A 26025-nucleotide genomic window follows, 5' to 3' on the forward strand; every position below is an offset into this window, starting at 1 on the left:
CCTAGAATCGCACGGGCAATTCCTAATTTGTTAGGACTTGTACAATGCAAGATGCTTAGGAGAGGTGCTTGAAGAAATAAATCAGTCTTTCCTTAAACACCGGTGCTTATTTGTACAATTGAAATAGACACTGGTGCTCTAAAAAAATCTGATTTATTTTTTGAAACACCTACCTAAGCATCTAGAATTGTGGCCTTAGTTGAAGCCGTGGAATTATGGCCTCGTCGACGCGTGCGCCAGAAGTGCCCACTCCACTCAGACGGTGACACGGCCCTCGTTCCTCCACAGCCACAGAGGCAGAGACTCCAAACTCGTGGTAACCATCTCGGCACCTCGTCGGAGAACAGAACAACCTGACCGCCCGAGCAAGAGGAGGAAGAAGATGGCCTCGTCCGCATCCTTGCTCCACCCTTCCACGCTCGCTCCAGCCTCCTCGCGGCCCCTGCCGCGTCGCGGGCTTGCCCCGCCGCAGCTCGGCCTCCGCTCCAGCCCCCGCCGTCCCCGCGGCGTCTCGCTGACCGTCGCCGCCGCCGCGTCGCCGGACGTCGAGAAGGCGCCCTCCTCGTCACCCCCTGCGCCTTCGGACGAGCCCTCCGACCTATCGGTGAGCAGCGAGCATCGCCATGGCCCGACCGTCTCCATCTCGCTGACAAAAACTGCCCCCAATCTGGCTGCCATTTAAGATGGTTTCTTGGTTCTGGTTCAGCGCAGGCCGTGGCGGAGAGCGTGAAGGTGCTCAAGGACGCGGCCAAGACGAGGAAGGTGCCGGCCCCGGAGGTGCTGGCGGCGCTGGCCAAGATCAAGAAGGCCAAGCTCGACACCTCCAGCTTCTTCGAGACCCTCGGCGGGACCGAGTCCCCCGGCAGGACATGGATGCTCATCTTCACCGCCCAGGTGAGGAAACACTTGCATTTCAAGAAACAATGGCAATTCAGCTCGAAATGGTGGCTGATTGATAGGTTCGAGGAAATATCTCGCAGGGTAGTAAGCTCGAGAAAGGCAGCTACTTCCCGGTGACCGCCGTCCAGCGCTTCGACGCCGCGGTGAGTGAGCTCCCCATGCTTCTCTCGCATCTCAGCCATGGCATCCGATCCTTCCTAGACAAAACAGACCAACGGAACTTCTGTGACTGAAACTGAAACTCTGAAGGAATGCTCTAACTGACACTTTGAATCTTGAGTGATGGTCTTTCTGTAACTGACACTCTGAAGCCATTTTCGGTGACCAGGGGCAGAGGATTGAGAACGGGGTGTACCTGGGCCCGGCGGGGAGCCTGACCTTCGAGGGGCGGCTGTCATGGAAGAAGAAGATCCTGGCCTTCGTCTTCGAGCGGATCCGCGTCAAGGTCGGTCCGCTGCCCTCCCTGGAGATCCCCTTCGGCGGCGGCGACAAGAGCAGGGAGCCGAGCACCAAGGACCCCTTCTTCCTGTGGTTCTACGTCGACGAGGAGATTGCCGTGGCGCAGGGCAAGGGCGGCGGCACCGCATTCTGGTGCCGCTGCAGGCGCGTCCCGGCATGACGACCAAGGTCCCGTTCGATCGGTTTAGCGCCTGAAGCATCAGAAGCTCCCTCTCTTTTCTCTAGTCCGTAGCCATTGTTTTGATGTTCTTCAGCTTACTGTACACAATTATGTAGACGGATGACGAAATATTCGAACCAAGAGATGATACTACTTAGAGCGTTTCCAATAGATCACGTAGATGTAAAAAAAATTACATCTTCATTCATCTCCCAAAGATGTAAAATACAACACCTATAGATGCAAATTTAATCTCCACCTTCACGAGATGTAGAACTGGCAGTCGCGCCCCAACCGTCCGACCGCCTTCATTTCGCTTCCGTCCGCCTGCCTCCGCCGCCGGCGATGTCTGTCCGGAAAAGCCGCCGCCGCCTCTCGTCCGCCCATCCCCGATCCCGCCGCCATAGCTGCCGATGACCCGTCGATTTGAGTCCGCCCCGCTCCCCCCGCCCACCCGGTGACCACCGGCGATATGTGCCCGAAAATATCGTCGCCGTCGCCCGTCCTTCCATCCCCGAACCCGCCGCAACCTATCGCCCCGCCAGCAGCGCCGCCCTAGCCGCCGACGACCCGTCAATTTTAGTCCGCCCCACCAATGACCACGCCGCCCATTCGGAGGTTCGCGGAGCTCCGGCTACCGTAATGGCCGTAACAGCTCACGCCGCCTTCCCTGGTAGCCATTGCCCGCCACCGAAGCTAGTAGGGCAGTCGCATGACCGCCGCAACCTGCCAAACCGGCGGTTTCTCGGTCAGTGTCGCCGTCGTTGCGTCGTCACGAGCGAAGTCCTCCGGCAGCCGTACGGCCGTCCAAAGGTTGTCGAAGCAGCCGCCGCCCACCCTAGACACCTTGTGCTTCCCATCAACGCTCTGACCCGCCGCCGGCCAGTTTCTTCCACCTCGCACGCAACATGTTCGACAAAATTATTTGTTGGAGTGGGAGGTTTACATCACCAAATATACATCATCTATTGAAGTTGTTCTTTTACATCTCCAATATACATCATTTGTTGGAGTTGCCTCTTTTTTGGAGATGTAAAACACACTTTTTTTGGAGATGTAAACATCTCCAATTTTTCATCATTTATTGGAAATGCTCTTACTTGTGCTTATTTATTTATTTTTGTATAATGGAGGACTTTTTGTATGTATAATACGTAAGCTATTTTGTAAAAAAAATCTAAGCTATATCAATAGCTTTTGTAGAATATACATTGACATTCCACGAGAACTGATGCCGCCTCCTTGGTGGCTACGTTGAGGACCACTCCCATGTCCTCTTTGCCTGCGTGAAACCCTAGTTTCCGGTGAATGGGCGGCGGCGACGCTACGGCGTCGTTACCTCTTTGGAGGCGCCATCTAGTATGGTGGGTTGGGATGCAACCTCGGTTGGGCTGCTCCGGCGGAAACCCTAGATATGGGTCTCCCGTATCGGACGTTGACGACGCCTTCGATGTCGTCCTCCCTTTTGGGGGCATCGTTTTGGACCAGGTGTTGGCTGAAGGGGCAAAGAGGTGGAGCGGCGTCACATCTACCGCGGACACACGAGGGATGGCGACGGTCACCTAGGAGGACATGTATGGGCCACCACTGAGCTAAATCTGGCAGATCTCGAGGTGGAGATCCTAAGCTAGTCGTATTGGAACGATGGTAATAGACACATGATTTTACCCAGATTCTGGCTCTCTGAGGAGATAATACCCTACGCCATGCTTGTGTTTTGTTGCGTTGGGGTGTAGTACAAAGTACAAGTATCTACCAAAAGATTGTTATATAAGATCTAACCTATCGACTAGCCCGGCCTCGGATTATATAAGTTACCGAAGGCCTGGGATTACAAGAGACCTAGTCGACTACATTGGTGGAGAGGAGTCCTCCACGGATAAGGTGGCCTTGTCTTGAATGACCAGGCTTCTTGATTTTCCTTGTGGATCGCCATGGGCGGCCCAAAAGTGGTCCGGGACGAAACCGACAAGGGGGTCCTTGGCCCGGCCCACCAGGGCAGGGGTCGACATGGTCAGAGACCCCCTAGCCAGTACACCATCACTTGTTACCTTGTACTCTGTACACACCCCAACACAATAAGGCAAAAAGCAGGACATAGCATATTATCTTCTCCATGAGACCCCGAACCTAGGTAAAACCCTGGTACGATCGTGCCAAGACGCTGTTGGGGATCGTAGCAGAAATTTAAAATTTTCTACGCATCACCAAGATCAATCTATGGAGTCATCTAGCAACGAGAGAGAGAGGAGTGCACCTACATACCCTTGTACATCGCGAGCGGAAGCGTTCAAGAGAACGGGGTTGATGGAGTCGTACTCGTCGTGATCCAAATCACCGATTATCCTAGCGCCGAACGGACGGCACCTCCGCGTTCAACACACGTACGGTTGGGAGAGACGTCTCCTCCTTCTTGATCCAGCAAGGGGGAAGGAGAGGTTGATGGAGATCCAGCAGCACGACGGCGTGGTGGTGGAAGCAGCGGGGATCTCGGCAGGGCTTCACCAAGCTCAGCGAGAGGGAGAGGTGTTACGGGGGGAGAGGGAGGCGCCAGGGGCTTGGGTGCGCAGCCCTCTCTCCCCCCCCTTTATATAGGGGCCCTGGGGGGTGCCGGCCCCTGGAGATCCCATCTCAAGGGGGGGCGGCGGCCAAGGGGGGACTTGCCCCCCAAGTCAGGTGGGGCGCCCCCCACCCCCAGGGTTTCCAACCCTAGGCGCAGGGGGAGGCCCATGGGGGGCGCACCAGCCCACCAGGGGCTGGTTCCCTTCCCACTTCAGCCCATGGGGCCCTCCGGGATAGGTGGCACCACCCAGTGGACCCCCGGGACCCTTCCGGTGGTCCCGGTACAATACCGGTGACCCCTAAACTTTTCCGGTGGCCGAAACTGGACTTCCTATATACAAATCTTCACCTCCGGACCATTTCGGAACTCCTCGTGATGTCCGAGATCTCATCCGGGACTCCGAACAACTTTCGGGTTACCGCATACTAATATCTCTACAACCCTAGCGTTACCGAACCTTAAGTGTGTAGACCCTACGGGTTCGGGAGACACGCAGACATGACCGAGACGACTCTCCGGTCAATAACCAACAGCGGGATCTGGATACCCATGTCGGCTCCCACATGCTCCTCGATGATCTTATCGGATGAACCACGATGTCGAGGATTCAAGTAATCCCGTATACAATTCCCTTTGTCAATCGGTACGTTACTTGCCCGAGATTCGATCGTCGGTATCCCAATACCTCGTTCAATCTCGTTACCGGCAAGTCACTTTACTCGTTCCGTAATGCATGATCCCGTGACTAACTACTTAGTCACATTGAGCTCATTATGATGATGCAATACCGAGTGGGCCCATTAAGGAAGCCGTTAAGGAATGCCGTTTTGACGTCCATTTGCCATATTTCCTAATCGTAGAATGCGGCAATTGCTAACATGATTCGGACGGACTTCAGCTTCGCTACGGGTGAGAAGGTCTCATCGTAGTCAACTCCTTGAACTTGTCGATAACCCTTAGCGACAAGTCGAGCTTTATAGATGGTAACATTTCCATCTGCGTCCGTCTTCTTCTTAAAGATCCATTTATTTTCTATTGCTCGCCGATCATCGGGCAAGTCTGTCAAAGTCCACACTTTGTTTTCATACATGGATCCTATCTCGGATTGCATGGCTTCAAGCCATTTGTTGGAATCTGGACCCGCTATTGCTTCTTCATAGTTCGAAGGTTCACCGTTGTCCAACAACATGATTTCCAAGACAGGGTTGTCGTACCACTCTGGTGCGGAACGTGTCCTTGTGGACCTACGAAGTTCAGTGGTAACTTGATCATGATCGTCATCATTAACTTCCTCTCTAGTCGGTGCAGGCACCACAGAAACATTTTCTTGTGCTGCGCTACTTTCCGGTTCGAGAGGGGTCATCTCATCAAGTTCCGCTTTCCTCCCACTTACTTCTTTCGAGAGAAACTCTTTCTCCAGAAAGGACTCGTTCTTGGCAACGAAGATCTTGCCTTCGGATCTGAGGTAGAAGGTATACCCAATGGTTTCCTTAGGGTATCCTATGAAGACGCATTTTTCCGACTTGGGTTCGAGCTTTTCAAGTTGAACTTTCTTGACATAAGCATCACATCCCCAAACTTTAAGAAACGACAGCTTAGGTTTCTTTCCAAACCATAATTCATACGGTGTCGTCTCAACGGATTTCTACGGAGCCCTATTTAAAGTGAATGCGGCAGTCTCTAAAGCATAACCCCAGAATGATAGCGGTAGATCGGTAAGAGACATCATAGATCGCACCATATCCAATAGAGTGCGATTACGACGTTCGGACACACCATTACGCTGAGGTGTTCCAGGCGGCGTGAGTTGTGAAACAATTCCCACATTTCCTTAATTGTGTGCCAAATTCGTGACTCAAATATTCCCCTCCATGATCTGATCGTAAAAACTTTATTTTCCTGTCACGTTGATTCTCAACCTCACTCTGAAATTCCTTGAACTTTTCAAAGGTCTCAGACTTGTGTTTCATTAAGTAGACATACCCATGTCTACTCAAGTCATCAGTGAGGGTGAGAACATAACGATAGCCACCGCGAGCCTCAACGCTCATTGGACCGCACACATCAGTATGTATGATTTCCAATAAGTTGGTTGCTCGCTCCATTGTTCCGGAGAACGGAGTCTTGGTCATTTTGCCCATGAGGCATGGTTCGCACGTGTCAAATGATTCATAATCAAGAGACTCCAAAAGTCCATCTGCATGGAGTTTCTTCATGCGTTTGACACCAATGTGACCAAGGCGGCAGTGCCACAAGTATGTGGGACTATCATTATCAGCCTTACATTTCTTGGCATTCACACTATGAATATGTGTAACGTCACGTTCGAGATTCATTAAGAATAAACCATTGACCAGCGGGGCATGACCATAAAACATATCTCTCATATAAATAGAACAACCATTATTCTCGGATTTAAATTAGCCATCTCGCATTAAACGAGATCCAGATACAATGTTCATGCTCAAAGCTGGCACTAAATAACAATTATTGAGGTTTAAAACTAATCCCGCAGGTAAATGTAGAGGTAGCGTGCCGACGGCGATCACATCGACCTTGGAACCATTCCCGACGCGCATCGTCACCTCGTCCTTCGCCAGTCTCCGCTTATTCCGCAGCTCCTGCTTTGAGTTACAAATATGAGCAACCGCACCGGTATCAAATACCCAGGAGCTACTACGAGCGCTGGTTAGGTACACATCAATAACATGTATATCACATATACCTTTGGTATTGCCGGCCTTCTTATCTGCTAAGTATTTGGGGCAGTTCCGCTTCCAGTGACCGTTTCCCTTGCAATAAAAGCACTCAGTCTCAGGCTTAGATCCATTCTTTGTCTTCTTCCCGGCAGCTTGCTTACCGGGCGTGGCAACTCCCTTGCCGTCTTTCTTGAAGTTCTTCTTACCCTTGCCTTTCTTGAACTTAGTGGTTTTATTCACCATCAACACTTGATGTTCCTTCTTGATCTCCACCTCCGCTGATTTCAGCATTGAATATACCTCAGGAATGGTCTTTTCCATCCCCTGCATATTGAAGTTCATCACAAAGCTCTTGTAGCTAGGTGGGAGCGACTGAAGGATTCTGTCAACGACCGCGTCATCCGGGAGATTAACTCCCAGCTGAGACAAGCGGTTGTGAAACCCAGACATTTTGAGTATGTGTTCGCTGACGGAACTATTCTCCTCCATCTTACAACTGTAGAACTTGTCGGAGACTTCATATCTCTCGACCCGGGCTTAAGCTTGGAAAACCATTTTCAGCTCTTGGAACATCTCATATGCTCTGTGCTGCTCAAAACGCTTTTGGAGCCCCGGTTCTAAGCTGTAAAGCATGCCGCACTGAACCAGGGAGTAATCATCACAACGCAACTGCCAGGCGTTCAGAACGTCTTGAGTTGCTGGGAAAACAGGTGCATCACCTAGCGGTGCTTCAAGGACATATGCTTTCTTGGCAGCTATGAGGATAATCCTCAGGTTACGGACCCAGTCTGTGTAGTTGCTACCATCGTCTTTCAGCTTGGTTTTCTCTAGGAACGCGTTGAAGTTGAGGGCAACATTAGCGTGGGCCATTTGATCTACAAGACATATTATAAAGATTTTTAGACTAAGTTCATGATAATAAAGTTCATCTAATCAAATTATTAACGAACTCCCACTCAGACAGACATCCCTCTAGTCATCTAAGTGATACATGATCCGAGTCAACTAGGCCGTGTCCGATCATCACGTGAGACGGACTAGTCATCATCGGTGAACATCTTCATGTTGATCGTATCTGCTATACGACTCATGTTCGACCTTTCGGTCTCTTGTGTTCCGAGGCCATGTCTGTACATGCTAGGCTCGTCAAGTCAACCTAAGTGTATTGCGTGTGTAAATCTGGCTTACACCCGTTGTATGCGAACGTTAGAACCTATCACACCCGATCATCACGTGGTGCTTCGGAACAACGAACCTTCGCAACGGTGCACAGTTAGGGGGAACACTTTCTTGAAATTTTAGCGAGGGATCATCTTATTTATGCTACCGTCGTTCTAAGCAAATAAGATGTAAAATATGATAAACATCACATGCAATCAAATAGTGACATGATATGGCCAATATCATTTTGCTCCTTTTGATCTCCATCTTCGGGGCGCCATGTTCATCATCGTCACCGGCATGACACCATGATCTCCATCATCATGATCTCCATCATCGTGTCTTCATGAAGTTGTCTCGCCAATTATTACTTCTACTACTATGGCTAACGGTTAGCAATAAAGTAAAGTAATTACATGACGTTTCAGTTGACACGCAGGTCATAAATAAATTAAGACAACTCCTAGGCTCCTGCCGGTTGTCATACTCATCGACATGCAAGTCGTGATTCCTATTACAAGAACATGATCAATCTCATACATCACATATATCATTCATCACATCCTTCTGGCCATATCACATCACATGACACTTGCTGCAAAAACAAGTTAGACGTCCTTTAATTGTTGTGGCAAACTTTTACGTGGCTGCTTTATGTTTCTAGCAAGAACGATTCTTACCTACGTCAAAACCACAACGTGATATGCCAATTTCTATTTACCCTTCATAAGGACCCTTTTCATCGAATCTGATCCGACTAAAGTGGGAGAGACAGACACCCACTAGCCACCTTATGCAACTAGTGCATGTCAGTCGGTGGAACCTGTCTCACGTAAGCGTACGTGTAAGGTCGGTCCGGGCCGCTTCATCCCACGATGCCGCCGAATCAAGATAAGACTAGTAACGGCGAGTAAATTGACAAAATCAACGCCCACAACAACTTGTGTTCTACTCGTGCATAGAAACTACGCATAGACCTAGCTCATGATGCCACTGTTGGGGATCGTAGCAGAAATTTAAAATTTTCTACGCATCACCAAGATCAATCTATGGAGTCATCTAGCAACGAGAGAGAGGAGTGCATCTACATACCCTTGTAGATCGCGAGCGGAAGCGTTCAAGAGAACGGGGTTGATGGAGTCGTACTCGTCGTGATCCAAATCACCGATGATCCTAGCGCCGAACGGACGGCACCTCCGCGTTCAACACACGTACGGTTGGGAGAGACGTCTCCTCCTTCTTGATCCAGCAAGGGGGAAGGAGAGGTTGATGGAGATCCAGCAGCACGACGGCGTGGTGGTGGAAGCAGCGGGGATCTCGGCAGGGCTTCGCCAAGCTCAGCGAGAGGGAGAGGGAGGCGCCAGGGGCTTGGGTGCGCAGCCCTCCCTCCCCCCCCCTTATATAGGGGCCCTGGGGGGTGCCGGCCCCTGGAGATCCCATCTCAAGGGGGGGGGCGGCGGCCAAGGGGGGACTTGCCCCCCAAGTCAGGTGGGGCGCCCCCCACCCCCAGGGTTTCCAACCCTAGGCGCAGGGGGAGGCCCATGGGGGGGGCACCAGCCCACCAGGGGCTGGTTCCCTTCCCACTTCTGCCCATGGGGCCCTCCGGGATAGGTGGCCCCACCCGGTGGACCCCCGGGACCCTTCCGGTGCTCCCGGTACAATACCGGTGACCCCGAAACTTTCCCGGTGGCCGAAACTGGACTTCCTATATACAAATCTTCACCTCCGGACCATTCCGGAGCTCCTCGTGATGTCCGAGATCTCATCCGGGACTCCGAACAACTTTCGAGTTACCGCATACTAATATCTCTACAACCCTAGCGTTACCGAACCTTAAGTGTGTAGACCCTACGGGTTCGGGAGACACGCAGACATGACCGAGACGACTCTCCGGTCAATAACCAACAGCGGGATCTGGATACCCATGTTGGCTCCCACATGCTCCTCGATGATCTCATCGGATGAACCACGATGTCGAGGATTCAAGTAATCCCGTATACAATTCCCTTTGTCAATCGGTACGTTACTTGCCCGAGATTCGATCGTCGGTATCCCAATACCTCGTTCAATCTCGTTACTGGCAAGTCACTTTACTCGTTCCGTAATGCATGATCCCGTGACTAACTACTTAGTCACATTGAGCTCATTATGATGATGCACTACCGAGTGGGCCCAGAGATACCTCTCCGTCATACGGAGTGACAAATCCCAGTCTCGATCCGAGCCAACCCAACAGACACTTTCGGAGATACCTGTAGTGCACCTTTATAGCCACCCAGTTACGTTGTGACGTTTGGCACACCCAAAGCATTCCTACGGTATCCGGGAGTTGCACGATCTCATGGTCTAAGGAAATGATACTTGACATTAGAAAAGCCTCAGCAAACGAACTACACGATCTAGTGCTATGCTTAGGATTGGGTCTTGTCCATCACATCATTCTCCTAATGATGTGATCCCGTTATCAATGACATCCAATGTCCATGGTCAGGAAACCGTAACCATCTATTGATCAACAAGCTAGTCAACTAGAGGCTCACTAGGGACATGTTATGGTCTATGTGTTCACACATGTATTACGATTCCGGATAACACAATTATAGCATGAACAATAGACAATTATCATGAACAAGGAAATATAATAATAACCATTTTTATTATTGCCTCTAGGGCATATTTCCAACAGACGCCTAGTTAGGATACCTCACTGAGGGATCTGCCGGATGTAGCTTCGACATAATATAAATGACTTACAATTTTCTCCACTCCCTAATATTGTTTCAGTGACTTTTCTCTTAGATAGACTTCAAATGGAATGATGAAGGGCCCATGGAAGAATTAGAATCTGATTTATATTGCATTACCTAAATGGATACGTCAATATCTCTCGAAATAGGCTTTCACCCCGCTTATGGTACATGATGACCATTCATTTATTTGTTTAATTTTAGAAAAGGTTCCAAATCGATGGTAAGTCGAGATGGAGAAGTTTTGAGGCGACAACAATGCTAGAGGGTGAATGAAGATAATGGAGGTGAATGGGGAGGGGCGAGGTAAGATGTGCTTTTTGCATTCTTGCAAAGAGATGATTGTTAAGGAGACACAACGCCAACCACTCAAAACAATTGTTTCATCAATATTTTTTTCATGATTATGTGGAAATGCACGGACATTCAGCTACCCACATTGCAATGAATACGAGAGAATTATTTCAATCACGGTTGTCGGCATCTCCTGCTCTGCATCAACGACTTTCCGGCTGTTACTTCTACAAGCTCCCGTGTGTAAAAAAGTTTGCTGCGCTAAGACGATGGCTTAGAAGGCGGCACCAAGCTTTACTCGCGACATTATCGTCGACGGATCCAGGAGGAAGAAGACTTCACAACTCAAAGACATGGATTATAATTTTATCCTTATGTATATTTGTGTTTGTAAGGTCAAGAATTTTATATGTCATTTAGGCCTATTTGAAAGAAAACGAAAAAAGAGTTTTTCTCAAGAAACTTTCAATCTACTCATCATCAATCAAGGCAGTACAAATAACATCAAAATAAAAATTACAACCAGGTCCATGGGTCACCTAGCGACGACTACAAGCACTGGAGCGAGCCGAAGGCGCTCTGCCGTCATCGTCCCTCTCTCACCAGAGCCGGACAAACCTTGTTGTATTAGACAATCGGTAGGTCGTCGTGCTAAGGCCACATAAGTCCAGCGCACCAGAGCAACAACCATCACCGATTAAACCTGTAAACACTCAAATGAAGACTGGATCCAAACAACTCAATCGAAGACGAGCACCGCTTAAACCTGTAAACACTCAAATGAAGACTGGATCCAAACAGATCCATCGAAGACTAGCACCGACCGAATCCCGTGAGATCCGACGGAGACACACCTCCATTGTACTACGACGAAGCTAGACAGATCATTAGCACGGAGATAGAACGTGAGAGACATTATTCCTACCAAGGGCCATCGCCGCTGTCACACAGCCCCAACCAAGTCACTGAACCCAACAGAAAACGAGAACGAGGTCCCTTCCTTCGGCGGGGGGTCGAGGTCCTCCGCACCTTCATGGCCCAAAGGCCATCGGTGATGAGGCGGACCGGCGGCTGCGCCGGCAGGAGGAGGTGGAAAGAGCGTGAGATTTTTTTTCTTGTGCAGAAGGAAAAACAAGGCCGAATAGTTAGGTCTATTTGTTTTTGAAGAAAATAAAATTGCTAAGTCTCAGTCGACTGAGACTTCGTTATGTCTCAGTCGATGATATATTCCCTAGATCCTGCATAGAGATTCGTACAAATTTTTTTTCTTCAGATTTTTTTTTTCTTTCTTATATACTATATCACTTGACTAAGACTTGGTAAAACCTCAGTCGACTCAGACCTAGCCACATCCAAAAAAATTAAAGTCGAGGAATTACGGTGGCCTTAAGCTCGTGCTTGTCTACCGTCGACGTGTGCGCCACAAGTGTCCACTCCTCACTCACACGTCACACGGTCACGGTCACTCCCCTCGTTCCTCCACAGCCACAGAGCCAGAGACTCCAAACTCGTGGTTACCATCTCGGCACCTCGTCGGAGAACAGAGCAACCTGCCCGCCCGAGCCACTCAGAGGAAGAAGATGGCCTCGTCCGCATCCTTGCTCCACGCTTCCACGCTCGCCCCAGCCTCCTCGCGGCCCCTGCCGCGTCGCGGGCTCCCCCCGTCACAGCTCGACCTCCGCCCCAGCCGCCGTCACCACGGCGTCTCGGTCTCACTCGCCGCCTCGTCATCCGCCGCGTCGCCGGAGGTGGAGAAGGAGCCCTCCTCGCCGTCCACCCCGCCGCCGGGCGAGTCCTCAGCCCTATCGGTGAGCAGCGAGCATCGGCACGCCCCCAATTTCGCTGACATTTTAGATTTTACCCATGCTCTGACAAGAATAAAATGGCTTTCTTGGTTCTGGTTTAGCGTAGGCCGTGGCGGAGAGCGTGAAGGTGCTCAAGGAGGCGGCCAAGACGAGGAAGGTGCCGGCCCCGGAGGTGCTGGCGGCGCTGGCCAAGATCAAGAAGGCCAAGCTCGACACCTCCGCCTTCTTCGAGACGCTCGGCGGGACCGAGTCCCCCGGCAGGACATGGAAGCTCATCTTCACCGCCCAGGTGAGCAAACCTACCCAGCAACAAACACCTGAACTTCAACCAAATTAGCACAATTCGGTCAGACTTAGCGGTTTGCATTTGGTGGTTAATGAATCAATCGGTTTATCTGAATGTCTCGCAGGGTAGTAAGCTCGGCAAAGGCAGCTACTTCCCGGTGACCGCCGTCCAGCGCTTCGACGCCGCGGTGAGCGACCTCCTCGTGCCTCTCTCGCATTCCGGCCATGGCATCAGATTCTGGACCAACAGATGAGCAGCCATGACAGACAGACAGTTTATCTCTCTGTAACTGAAACTCTGAAGAAACCCATTTTTGGTTGCGAGCAGGGGCAGAGGATCGAGAACGGGGTGTACCTGGGCCGGGCGGGGAGCCTGAGCTTCGAGGGGCGGCTGTCGTGGAAGAAGAAGATCCTGGCCTTCGTCTTCGAGCGGGTGCGCCTCAAGCTCGGGCCGCTGGGCCCCCTGGAGATCCCCATCGGCGGCGGCGGCGACGTGGGCAGGGAGCCGAGCACCAAGGACCCCTTCTTCCTGTGGTTCTACGTGGACGAGGAGGTCGCGGTGGCGCAGGGCAAGGGCGGCGGCACCGCATTCTGGTGCCGCTGCAAGCGCGTCGACGGGCAAGGGCGGCGTCCCGCCTTCTGGTACTTCGGTTTCAACATAATTTAGATAGATCAGCCAGCGTCCATCTCTCTGTCTAGTCTGGCTGTAGCTAAATGTTTTGGTGTTCATCGCCTTACTGTATAGTACTCCTACTATACAGGTATATACGATCATGTATGTACACAGATGGGATGTAACTACACTACTTCTACTTGCATAGCTTTTCGTTCTGCCTTTGTATATACTGACAACAGGCGGTATGTATCAAATTAGAGAGGGTGGCGCGGAAAGTATCCTTTTGAGCTCGAGCTCATTTGAGCCCGGATGACAGAAAATTCGTAAAAAAATAAAAATAATAAAAAACTGAATTTTTTGTGGTATACTTTGGCAAATGTTCTAAGTGTTTGCAAATTTTCATCATGAGATCACATTCTTGAAAGGCGTGACAAAAGCAAAATCAGTGTTCCAAATGCTTTCAAAAGTAGCATTTTCATAACATCGTTTTTGTTTTTTTGTCACGCCTTTCTTGAATGTGATCTCATGATGAAAATTTGCAAGCACTTAGAAAATTTGTCAAAGTTTATCACAACAAAAATTCAGAATTTTTTGATTTTACTGTTCATGCGGGCTCATTTGAGCCCAAGCTCAAATACTCCACGTCTGGGTAGCGCGCTTTGCCGCGCTTAACTCTTTTTTCTCCACGGTTATTACGCTCAGAGGTGCGCACTTTTACAACGAAAATCGAAGCAATGAACTGAACTGAGTTGATCGATATTCCTGATTTATTTGGCTTATGGTGTTTGGTGCTTGGTTAGGTGTTTTCAACGCTAATTGTTTTGTGTTCGAGATGTTTCGTCGATTTTAATGCTTCATAAATCGAATTGATCATTGGACCATATACACGAAAATTGACCTCTTTTCTCTCTAATAAGTTCCCTAAATTGCTGGTGCGTGTAGGCCAATTTACGATGCACCCCCCCCCCCCCCCGACCCACACACACACACAATCCAATTTACTCATGCCTCTGCCTCTCAAGATCGTTCTCGTTGAACTTGTGTTTGTCCCCAAAAGGACTCCAATCTCTCAACCTAAATGTCTCCCAACCTTGAGGTTAGATCTACTTCTATAGAGCCCAGCTACAACGGCTCTCCAACATGGGCTCATCTCGTCTTGGATCTCTAACACCTGGTGTTCTAACTCTCCACCAAAGCTAGCACGACGCCGGTCTTCCACCGCGAACCCACTGCCTGAAGAGATGGATGGGGAACAAGGACAAAGCGATGACCCGACCACTCGGCGCAGCGCCACCCTCTCACGAACGCACAATGCAGATAATCATTTTGCGCCCTCCCACAACAACGGAATAAGCCACATGCCCGAGAGATTCTATTCAGCGTGAAACCGTCAACGGATAACCAAACCATGCACGCCCCAAGGCGCTCGATTCGGTTAGCTGGCCAGTCGACCTATTGGGTCTCAACCCATCCGAGGAAGTGAAGAGAAAAGGATGAAAGAAAACTTTTAAAGAGTAGAGAGAATATTTAAAATGTTTCAAAAAAATGCTGCAGTTTTTAAAGATTATAAAAAAAATGTTTATGTATTTGGGAAATGTCCACAAATTTAAAAATGTTCTTGAATTTCAAAAAAATGCTGCCCAAATTCGATATGTGTTTGCTAATTAAAAATTAATCCAGTATTTAGAAAATGTTCCTGGATTTCAAAAGAAGTTTCCCGGATTTCAAAAATGTGAATGAATCTAATGTTCGTGTATTAAAAAGTTGTTTATGGATTTAATTATTTTTGTATCGATCAGCAGCAGCGCCATGTTCACGTGTGAATAGGCTTAATCACGGCGCACGGTCATCTCACTCTCTGACATGTGGGGCCACAAATGTAAAATATATTGGATGCACCAGGAGTCTCCATTCCTAAGGAGCTTAGTAAGTTAAGAGAATAAGACCATTCAGGCTACGGCACTGCATAAGTGTTGAAGGCATCCTTCACAATTATACTCGTTTCATCATTCCAAAAAATTTGTAAGTTCTAAGTTTATTAAGTCAATAAAAGTTTAGGAGCAGTTTTGGGAGGGACTAGTTGGAGGGTGCCACATGGTGTGCTCCAGCTCCGCCACATGTAACACGTTGGTTTTTTGTTTCAGTTCTATCCCGGATTTTTTGAGGGTATTGGTTTTTTTTTCCTCTGTTCTTCCTCTATTAAACTGGTTATTTTGGTTTACGTTTGACAGAAGCATGTGCTTTGCCCCCATGGGAAGGACAATCTTATTTGCATTGGGAGCACAGTTTACTTCACGCTGGAAGCACAAGTTAGTACAGCCGGAAGCAGAGATTTGGCCCCAAAAAAGCTCGGAAAAACCTATCAACATGAAATTTGGTTTCGAAGTTCTCGGCATGGAAAATAAAATGGTGAAGACGATTTGTGATTTAAACAAACAGTTCAAGAGATCAATCATTTTGGTAAAACAAATCTTATGAAAAAAAAAGCAAAATCTTATGTCAGTGTGGCACTAGCTAGGCTTCCAATGCTTTTTCTTCAGACTTGAGACTGGAGACACATGGCCGGAGGTGACTGGAGGCATGATGCTTCCTGGAAATTTCACTGCTTTTTCTTCTTACCACCAATCTTGAAAGCTTTCACCATCAATGGTGGTTGTTTATTCCAAATTCTCTGCTGGAAATTGGAAGATCAGACGCACACACACTTTTTTTTTACCTGGACCCTGCAACCGAATTGACCTGCCAGGTTTTTACAGTGCAGGCAGCTCAACAGCGCCACGTAGATCGGTCAGTCAGTACCACGCGCGCCGCCGGCGACGACCAGCTTCTCCGCGGGGATGGCGGCTCCGGCGGGGCACACGAGGCTGGCCTACTTCGAGGACATGTGGGCCCTCCGCGCCCCCGCCACCGTCCTCTCCCTCCATCAGGTTCTCCTCCCCTCTCCCCTCCTCTCCTCTCCTCTACAGAGTTTCAGAACCCAGTACCCTGACTAGGTTAGGCTCCGGGTGCCCGCAGGAGGAGGGCGGCCGGCGAGCGGTGGTGCTGGACGCCACCGTCTTCCACCCGCAGGGCGGCGGCCAGCCGGCCGACACGGGCGTCATCGTCTCCGCGTCCGGCGGCGCCAGGTTCCTCGTCGAGGACGTGCGCGTCAAGGATGGGGTGGTGAGCGCCCAGATCTTCAGTAGCTTGTCATAAAGATTGCTGAATATTTATTTTGCCATTTGATCTGAGCCTTAGCTGTGTTCTGCACTTGTGCTGCCGCTGCCTAGGTCTTCCACTATGGTAGATTTGAGGATGCTGCTGCTGGAGATGGATGTGGAGCAGAGTTCACCAAAGGGCAGAGTGTTACCTTGGAAGTCGATGCGGAACGGCGCAAACTCAACTCCAGGTATCTGAATGAAGCACGCACGCTGTAAGCTATTCATGATGTCTGTCGATCTGTGTTTGCAAATCTGACATGGAAGAAAGTCATGCTAGTCGCGGATCGAATTCAGCACCATTTCATTATGGTCGTGTCTTGCTCTGCATATTACGTGACTGTCAGTTGTGCTAAACCTGCAATGCTTCAGGCTTCACTCTGCAGGTCATTTACTGGACAGTTGTATGACCAACCTTGGCCTTCATCTGGAACCTGGGAAAGGATATCACTTTCCTGATGGGTATGACCTTATACATGACTACTTGTTCCTCTGTCCTTCATTATGTTGTTCTCTGCACCGCTAATCAATTGGCTCTGTATCCAGCTTTTATGTAGGCTTTCTTTATTTACTTGGTATAGATAGATGCTCCAGCTCATGTTAGTTTCCACTGTTTTGGTTGGACTTGGATTCTTGATTACACTGTGGCTTTTGCTCATCGCAGGCCTTCCGTTGAGTATAAGGGAGTTGTTCCAGCAGATCAGTTACAGGATAAGAAAATCCAGTTGGAAAAGGAGGCGAATGAACTGATTTTGAAAGGAAGCAAGGTATAACCCAAGAGACCTTAACATACAGGGTTTCATGACTTGGTATGTTTAATTATTTACCACCGATGCAGGTTTTGGTCTCTGTTTTTCCTTATGAGGAGGCGGCTAAGTTATGTGGAGGTGCTCTGCCTAGCTACATTTCACAAGTTAGTTCTGTATTCCCTCTAGACGAATTCGTCTTCCTTGTATTAAATGCACCCTCAACGAACATCATGGATAGTTCTTGTATGTTTGGATGATTTCTCATATGTATAATATTCCGTTTAATTCCTGTTCAGAAATTGCAGAGGACATCGTCGCGGTTTCTAAAATGTTAATTTGACCACTAATTTCTGTTGGAATCTATTTATGAAGTCTCACAAAATTATATCTTGTGGAATTACTCTTAACAAATTCGGACATATTATTTTCAGATACAGTGCTAGTACTTTAAAATATATTGCTGGTGAAAGTTCTGAATGTTTGACTTTCCGTATATTGAAAACGACAGCTGTTAGGGAAGCAGAGGGAGTCTATCATATCTCTGGATTTTATTGGCATGGATCTGTTTGAACTTTGAACTAGGAAAAAAATACAATGTGAAAGCATGTGTGATTGCATATAACATATGCAGAGTGTTATAATCCTGCTGTGAGCCCGTCTTGAGTCATGAAACAAATCAAGAAAAATGGCTATTTTCTATAATAATTCAAGTGTGTAATATATATTCTGAGTTTTATGTTGTTTTAAAAACATCAATCCTGCTTTATTGGTAGAGTTGATCAGTAAACGCACCTTACAGTTTTGTGTCTCTCTAACTCCCATCTCCTGCGCAAGCGCGAGCTACATGCACCGGGTTGCCCTAACTCCCATCTCCTCCATTACAGGACAGCACTCCCCGCATTGTGAAATTTGGTGACTATCCTGGTTGTCCTTGTGGAGGCACTCATGTAGCTGATATCGCAGACATCGGCAACCTAAAGGTAGATTCTCAGGCCTGTCCGAATTTCCAGAAAACTTAACCGCATGTCATGAAAACCACCCAGCGCAGAGACTAGGACAGTTGAGTGGCTTCTGTGACGTTGATAATGATCTTGTAACAGAACTGGAGCACATAGTCTTGTTGCTGATCGTTGGGATCACAGCACGCAAATGATAGTTTTGAGCAATATTCTTGGAAATTGGCATCCGGAAAATTTTAGTCGTCACACTGATGCTGCTAGTCCATGTACTGTCAACCTTTATCTCTGTTTAGCTGACGTCCACATTGTTTTTGTGCAAGTTGAGTGATTGTAGAGAGTAAAAGCAACATGCTTGTGCTCGTGTTTCCAACAAGTTGTTTGGAACATGCCAATAGGTCGGGTTGGTTTTCTTGGGAGATTTCAAGGCCAGAATGACAGCCAATGACAGTGTGCTCCGCATGACCAAGCTGTGAGGTCCAACTCTGATACTTTTGTTAAAATCCAGGTCATAGACATATACAAGGCGCATTGGCCAAAATGGATTGTAAATTGGTAATATGGTACATCAGCTTAGATACTATAACTATTTGGTGAGAGCAAGCAACAAGTCTGGGCTTATTTCAGATGTACTCCCTCCGTCCCATAATGTAAGACGTTTTTTGACACTAGACTAGAGTCAAAAAACGTCTTACATTATGGGACGAAGGGAGTACTGAACTAAAGCAGCAGAAGGGTCCTAGGCATGTTTTGATACTTTTCAGCTGATGATTGCCTGTTTATTCCCTTTTTATAACTTGGAGGCTGATCTTATCTGCTATTCTTTCAGGTCACAAATATACGGGTCAAGAAAGGCGTGACTAAAGTCTCCTACAGCATCAACCCGTAATTTTTTCTGCGCAACTCTCGCACCCAGAATTTGTCAGAGTAGAGGAAGGATAATTATCTAGAGAATCAGAAGGCTAGCATCATCGTTTTTCGTAAATTTAGTTTTGTGCGACGACACTAAATATCTAGAGGACAAAATAGATGGTTACATTATACTATTTGAAAAGGTACTAGTAGATCTATAAATATATGGTGATGTATACTGTCTCCTCTTGTGCCGCGGTAGATTGTCGGAAAGGCTGATTTGCAGATCAGATGTTCACCTGCTCAGGCTATCCTGCCCTCTCCTTATCCGTTGAGATATATATGTCACAACTCTTGATATCTTTTGAATGTGTGAAATACTGTATACCGTTAGGTATTTGCTTTACTCGACTGTTTAAGAATTGTGTTAACTATCCTACAGTTTCTCACAGCTGCTGAGTCTTGAATGTCAACCCATCTAGGTTGTGGGAATAGTTTTTGGTTCCAGCTAAGTATTTACCTTGAGGGTAGTTTGGGGATTAAAATGAGTCTAACAATGGTAAATAGGCCCTCTTTCACCTATTTGCAATGGTGCCACAGCAATTTCATTGAGAAATAAAAAGTATCGGTTCGATGAACCTAACCAATTGCGCGGAAGAGTAAACCCACAAATGAACGGATTGCTTTTATTTTTGCACAGATTTACAATGAAGTGATTACAAATGGTTATTTCTCAAGCTGATACTTACAGAGCATTTACAAATGAATGAAATGTGTGTTGCGTTTTTACAACAACATGAAGATAATTTACAACAAGTACCTAATTAAACCTTGGTTAAATATGGACACGGCTACCTAGCTAGCTATCTAGCGGTTATTTGTACATTTCCATGTACAAATGAATGAATGCAGTCAGTATGTAGTATGTACAAATTTGTATGGAAGCAATTAGTCGACCCATTCCATGGATCATCTGACGATGGCCCTCGAGTGCCGGAGGATCATGCTGAACGGCGTCGTCGTCATTGGCCGGCGCACTCTCCGGCCGCCGGTAGAGGTAGCCGTCGCTGCCCCCTTCGCCGGCGTCACCACCTTCCCCGTGCTGTCCCTCTTGCACGACCTCCCGTTCACCTTCAGAACCGCGGCGGCAGGAGGATGACGAGGAGGAGTCGCGGGCGCCGTGGTGGAAGACGTGGCGGCCCTGCGCCTGGTGACTGCGCCGTCGTCGGCGCCAGGGAGCACGCCGGCGGGGAGGTTGGACTCGAGCATGAGCACGGCGGCGCAGTGCTTGAGCACCTCGAGGTTCATGCGCACGTCATCAAGGCTGCGATGCGTCTGCTTCCCGATCCCAAAATACGCCGCCAGGGTGGCCATCTTGAGGTCCCCGGCGCGGCGGCCGAACCCCCGGGCGAGCACGCTGAGCGAGTCGACGACGGCGACGGGCTCCGGCGCGGCGCGGCCGGCCGCCGCGAAGGCCTCGCGGACGCGGTGGCAGTCGAAGCGCCGGATGTTGTGGCCCGCCCAGACGCGGCCGTCGAGGAGCGCGAAGATGTCGTCGGCCACGTCGGCGAAGGGCGGCGCGGCGCGGAACGCGGCGGAGAGGGAGGGGTCGCCCGAGAAGCGCCTGGAGACGGCGGAGGGGTCGCCCGGGCGGATGAGGGTGGAGTAGCTGGCGAGCTCGACGAGGCGGCGCGGGCAGACGAGGATGGCCCCGAACTCCAGCAGCCACCACTGGCCGGACGAGTCGGAGGGGGACGGCGCCGCCGCCGTCTCCACGTCGAAGAACACCATCTCCTCCTTGGCGGCCTCCGTCGCCATTGATAATCAGCTACGTATGGTGGTTTCTTCTTCTTGGCTGGCTTTGCTCGTGGTTGGTTTCTTGGCGAACGGGCGAGCGAGCGATCTCTTGCGTCGTGAGCTTCCTTATTAATTTGTGGGTTGTGACAGTGATTCGTATATATAAGATTTGGCAAATGGTCCATGGACGAGGGGGGCGGCCGGAGGAGAATATCTGTTGCTTGGTTTGGACGGCGGCGTAGGGTTTCGTTTGGATGGAGAAGACTCGACGGGAGGAGCAAAGCAAGGAGGTGAGTCTTCTAATGGTGCAAGCAAAGCGACCCGAGCTCCTCTCTCCTCCTGAGCGAGAAAATGAAGGCTACCTCGAGATCACAACTGTACCAAGTATGCACGGGAGATTCGGGATGCGTGCATGGCGGCGGCAGATAGCTTGCACGTATGGATGGGAGATTCCAAGTTTCACAAGCATGCAACTAGGAATGAGCAAGTCTCTTTTCTTTTTCATCAAGCTTTGGTTGGAGCTAGCAACACCTACGGCACTAACCATCTGCCGGTTACGTCCTCGATCGACCGGGTTCTCCACCGCTAGCCCTTATACTCCCTCGCCATCGCTGGAGGAGGCCGCCGCCGGTCGAAACCCATGAGTTGTGCCTCATGAGTAAAAAATCATGATCTAGCCTCTAAGTTTAAGTTCTCAAATGTTGCATAAGACGGTCGTCGTATATTTATTGAAGGTCTGACCACTTTGGTAATATCCGGTAACGTGTACTCCATCTGTAAATAAATACTCTCTCCGTTCCTAAATATTTGTCTTTCTAGAGATTTCAACAAGTGACTACATACGGAGCAAAATGAGTGAATCTACACTCTAAAATATGTCTATATACATCCGTATGTGCTAACCATTTAAAACCTCTAGAAAGACAAATATTTAGAAACGGAGGAAGTATAAGAGAGTGCCTACGATTTGCTTGAGCCAGGAGCCTCTTCTCGCCTCGAGTGCCACAATTGTAGACAAGAGTGAGAATGGTTCGAAAATCGCAATTCCACCTTTTATGTATTGGGAAAAGTTGTTGTCGTCGTCAGTAGAAGCAGCAACGGCTAGGCTTTGACCATTTCAAATACCACGTGTGTGTTGCCCTACATACTTTAATTAAGTTTGCGGGCGTACGGATTCGTCGTACCGAGAGCCAGAGCCAGCATGATGAAGAAGATTACTGCACACAAACTAGCACCTGCTTAGTTACCATCATGCATCGATCCGGTTAATATGAATACTTTTTTTTACTTGCTGTTTGATTATAGATGCCATGACGGCACTTTAGCTTGCTCTCTCTTTGCGTGCTTGCGTGGGTCACCGTTGGCCGCACGAACCAGCCAACAAGAGCAGTAAATCTTCCTCCCACGTTTGGAATATCAACCCCGGCACCAGAATTGAATTGTTTGAAATACCTATGAACTACTCTCTCCGTATCATAGATACATGTGTTGAGACTATCATATTTGTTGTACCTATGAATATTTGAGGCTGAAATATTGTTTGCAAATATTGTTGTGTGACCATTTTGTGTTGTTGTGATTCATCCCTAGAATATTTGTTATTTTTTACTGCTATATATTCATTCAATTTAGGGAAAAGTATATTTTTCATCCCTCAACTCTTCTGAAAGTATAGAAATGGTCCCTCAATTTCAGAGTGAATTGCAAAAAACCACCACATTCGAAGTTGAAGCATCCAAATGCCACCACATTTCCAGTGCGTCCCAAAAATCCACCACTTTACTTGTAAATTTTCTCAATAAAAACAAATGACCGGTTTGCCGCAGTTAACCCGATTTCTGACAGGGCTGGTCCACCCGTCAGGTGCCACGTGGGCGAGGCCAGACGGCGAGTGGGTTGACGGCCGTTACGGCTGTCGGTAGAAAACAGAGCCCCCACTCCCCGCCGCTCCACTCCACTCGCTCACTCGCTCACTCTCTCACTCTCACTCCTCTGCTCTGTCCCCTGTTGCCGCCGCCGGAGTTTTTCGCCGCCGCCGGAGGCACGGTTCCCTCCCCGCCGTAGAAGATGCCGTCGTGGAAGGATGGAGAGGAGAGCAGCGACGAGGAGGAGCTGGTCGGCATGGATCTGGAGCAGCACTGGGTAAGATATCTGCTTTGCACCTAGGGTTAGGGTTAGTGTTCAAGTGTTCTTCGATTTGAGACCATGTTTGGAGCAGTTGCTATCTTTTCTGCGGTTCACTAGTGTGCTACAATGCAGGCGAACCCTGACACCACTATAGATCCATCCTTCCGTGGTAGAGCTGCAGATGCAAGCATCACATGTAGACTGCACTTGGCCCCATGCATGAAATATGTTGCATTTGAAGGAAAGGACACTGGGAGGAGGTTCTATGGATGTGCTGTTCCTCAGGTCAGTGTTATCAAACTAGGGTTTGTGTTGGTGGTAGTTTGTTTGCAAATGTTTGGAATTGCTGCCAGTAAATTCAGTTAATGAAACATGATTTGGACTGTCTGCAGATGCAAGAATCAAATTATGTCAGTAAATTCAGTTAATGAAACATGATTTGTACTGTCTGTAGATGGATTGATTAATTTCTGTCAGTAAATGAAACATGTTTGCAGATGCAAGCATCAATTTATGTCAGTAAATTAAGCAAATGAAACATGTTTTGGACTGTTCTAGAGCTGCAGATGCAAGCATCAATTTCTGTCAGTAAATTGAGGGGATTATCACAATTTGGACTGTGGTACTGAATGAACTAATGTAGTTTGTTGCAGTGACCAAACTTGTTTTTAACAATTCAGTTAATTGTAGTATTGCTCTTGTCATATAAGCTTAGCTTGAACTTCAAGTTTCCTCAATGTCTGTATCTCCAAGTTGCAGTGACCAAACATACATGTCAGTAAATTAAGTAAATGAAACTTGATGCAGGATGGTATTGACCGTGGAGTTGCTCAGTGGGTTGATGCCCCATGGCCTTCTATTCTGCAAAGATGTTTGGAGAAGATATGGGAGATGTTTCATGAGGAGAATCATGGCAGAATGATTGACCATGAGAAGTATAAGAAAGAGTTGGACAAGGTCAACAAGCAGTTGGATACACTTGGGGATCAGTACAGTCAGCTGGTTGAGGAAGTCACCAAGATGTTTGATTGGGCAGATCAGAACAACAGGGTCATGAGTGATGAAGAGTTCAAGCAGAAGCAGATGGATGTGGACAAGGAAATGGAGAAGCTAGCTATCAGCAAGGAGAAGCAGAGTGCTGACTTTGGCAAGATGAAGGAGATGGAGAAGCTGGCTCAGGAGCTGAAGGAGATGAAGTGCATTCTTAGGTCTCAGGGGGAGATCATTAGGAACACAAGGAAGGAGAGGGATGAGATGAAGAAAGAGAGGGACAGGCTGGTAGAGGAGAAGAAGAAGCTGGAGTTTCTGGTGGGTGATCTTATGAAAGCTGGTCATGGCAACAAGGACAAGCTTGCCAAGATCAAGTCAATCCTTGATGAGTGAACAATGATGTTCATCACCTCAGTTATGTTAAGCTAATATGTGGCCTTGGAACAATATAGCTGGCCTTGGGGTTGTATATTTTGGGAATCCCCTAGTTATGTAATGTATGTAATGACTAGCTACAAAACTACCTCCAGTTAAGTTATGTAATGTATGTAATGACTAGCTACAAAACTACCTCCAGTTAAGTTATGTAATGTATGTAATGACTAGCTGCAAAACTACCCCAGTTATGTAATTGTTTCTGGCCATGTTAACTGCCATGTTTCTGGCATGTTTGTACTGCCATGTTTCTGGCCATGTTTTTACTGCCATGTTTTTCAACTTCTTACTGCCATGTTTTTCAACCAAAAGCACAAGGCCATAGTAACTGGCCATTTTACAACCAAAAGCATAAATAAATAGTAGCTGCCATGCTGCCATGTTACATCCAAGGTGGCCAAAATCTTTTAGAATAGAAAATCAAACAAGGCTTGGGCTAAAGGTGGCCAAAATCAAACAAGTAAATTGTTGATGACACAAACATGTTCTCAACCATAAAAGTTCTCATCCATAACAGTTCTCAAACTTAGCATGGTAACACAAACAAGTTCTGAAGCTAAATACTGATTACACATAGCAGTTCACACATAGCAGTTCTCAGGTATAGTTTATGATATTTAGAAATACTTAAGGCAGGCAGTTCAAAAGACAACAGCCAAATTGTGCACTGACTAGTTGCCACTGGCATAAAAGTAACCCCTCATCCTGGTGTTCTGGAACCTCTTCCTTTTAGACCCTACTGTTGCTCCCTCTGTTGTAGTTGCAGCCCTAGGTGCCATGTAGGGCCTTCCACCTCTCCTGCTGGCTGCATTGCTTGAACCTGAAGCTCTTGTGGCAGCCTGGGAAGTAGTAGAAGCATCAATGGTGATGCTTGCCCTTGTAGAAGCAGCAGTTGTTCTTCTTGGCCTTGTAGAAGCAGCAGGCTGGGCAGGACCAGTAGAAGCAGCAGTTGATTTTCTTCCCCTGGTAGATGTAGCAGGCTAGGAATGACCAGTAGCAGTTGTTCTTCTAACCCTAGTAGTTGCAGCAGGTGGTGCACTGGTTGCAGGCTGTGCAGTAGCAGTAGAACTTCCCCCAGCTCCATGGTAGTGAGTTCTGGTTGTCTAAGAAAGCACACATCATAGCCCAACAATTAGGATGAATCAAATGATTAAAACAATGAAAACCGGTGAGGCTATTTGTTTGTGCCAGTTTCATGGTAATAAGTTGAAAACAGTGACAACAGTGTGCATA

At 48.2% G+C, this 26025-nt stretch overlaps 5 protein-coding genes across 5 annotated transcripts; 4 read left to right on the forward strand and 1 right to left on the reverse strand.

The window, feature by feature from the left end:
* Positions 1-228: 228 nt before the first annotated feature.
* LOC109777922 (uncharacterized) lies at positions 229-1676 on the forward strand. Its single transcript, XM_020336486.4, has 4 exons — positions 229-604; positions 712-894; positions 981-1043; positions 1229-1676. Exons 1-4 carry the CDS (start codon positions 383-385, stop codon positions 1517-1519), a joined length of 759 nt encoding a protein of 252 aa, XP_020192075.1. The 5' UTR covers positions 229-382; the 3' UTR covers positions 1520-1676.
* Positions 1677-12404: 10728 nt separating this feature from the next.
* Positions 12405-13964, forward strand: LOC109776403 (uncharacterized). Its single transcript, XM_020335040.4, has 4 exons — positions 12405-12791; positions 12895-13077; positions 13199-13261; positions 13402-13964. Exons 1-4 carry the CDS (start codon positions 12564-12566, stop codon positions 13738-13740), a joined length of 813 nt encoding a protein of 270 aa, XP_020190629.2. The 5' UTR covers positions 12405-12563; the 3' UTR covers positions 13741-13964.
* Positions 13965-16249: 2285 nt separating this feature from the next.
* LOC109776404 (uncharacterized) lies at positions 16250-19849 on the forward strand. The gene is made up of 8 exons (XM_020335041.4): positions 16250-16616; positions 16705-16851; positions 16959-17077; positions 17259-17348; positions 17551-17653; positions 17725-17799; positions 18520-18615; positions 19421-19849. Exons 1-8 carry the CDS (start codon positions 16527-16529, stop codon positions 19478-19480), a joined length of 780 nt encoding a protein of 259 aa, XP_020190630.1. The 5' UTR covers positions 16250-16526; the 3' UTR covers positions 19481-19849.
* Positions 19850-20088: 239 nt separating this feature from the next.
* On the reverse strand, positions 20089-21524 carry LOC109776399 (protein NEN4). Its single transcript, XM_020335038.4, has one exon. It carries the CDS (start codon positions 21259-21261, stop codon positions 20413-20415), a length of 849 nt encoding a protein of 282 aa, XP_020190627.1. The 5' UTR covers positions 21262-21524; the 3' UTR covers positions 20089-20412.
* A 1410-nt stretch (positions 21525-22934) lies between these two features.
* Positions 22935-24848, forward strand: LOC109776402 (uncharacterized). Its single transcript, XM_073495853.1, has 2 exons — positions 22935-23652; positions 24175-24848. The coding sequence occupies exons 1-2, from the start codon at positions 23494-23496 to the stop codon at positions 24748-24750; spliced, it is 735 nt and encodes a 244-aa protein (XP_073351954.1). The 5' UTR covers positions 22935-23493; the 3' UTR covers positions 24751-24848.
* Positions 24849-26025: the final 1177 nt, after the last annotated feature.

This window comes from Aegilops tauschii, chromosome 3 (assembly GCF_002575655.3).
Source record: "Aegilops tauschii subsp. strangulata cultivar AL8/78 chromosome 3, Aet v6.0, whole genome shotgun sequence".
Classification (NCBI taxonomy): domain Eukaryota; kingdom Viridiplantae; phylum Streptophyta; class Magnoliopsida; order Poales; family Poaceae; genus Aegilops; species Aegilops tauschii.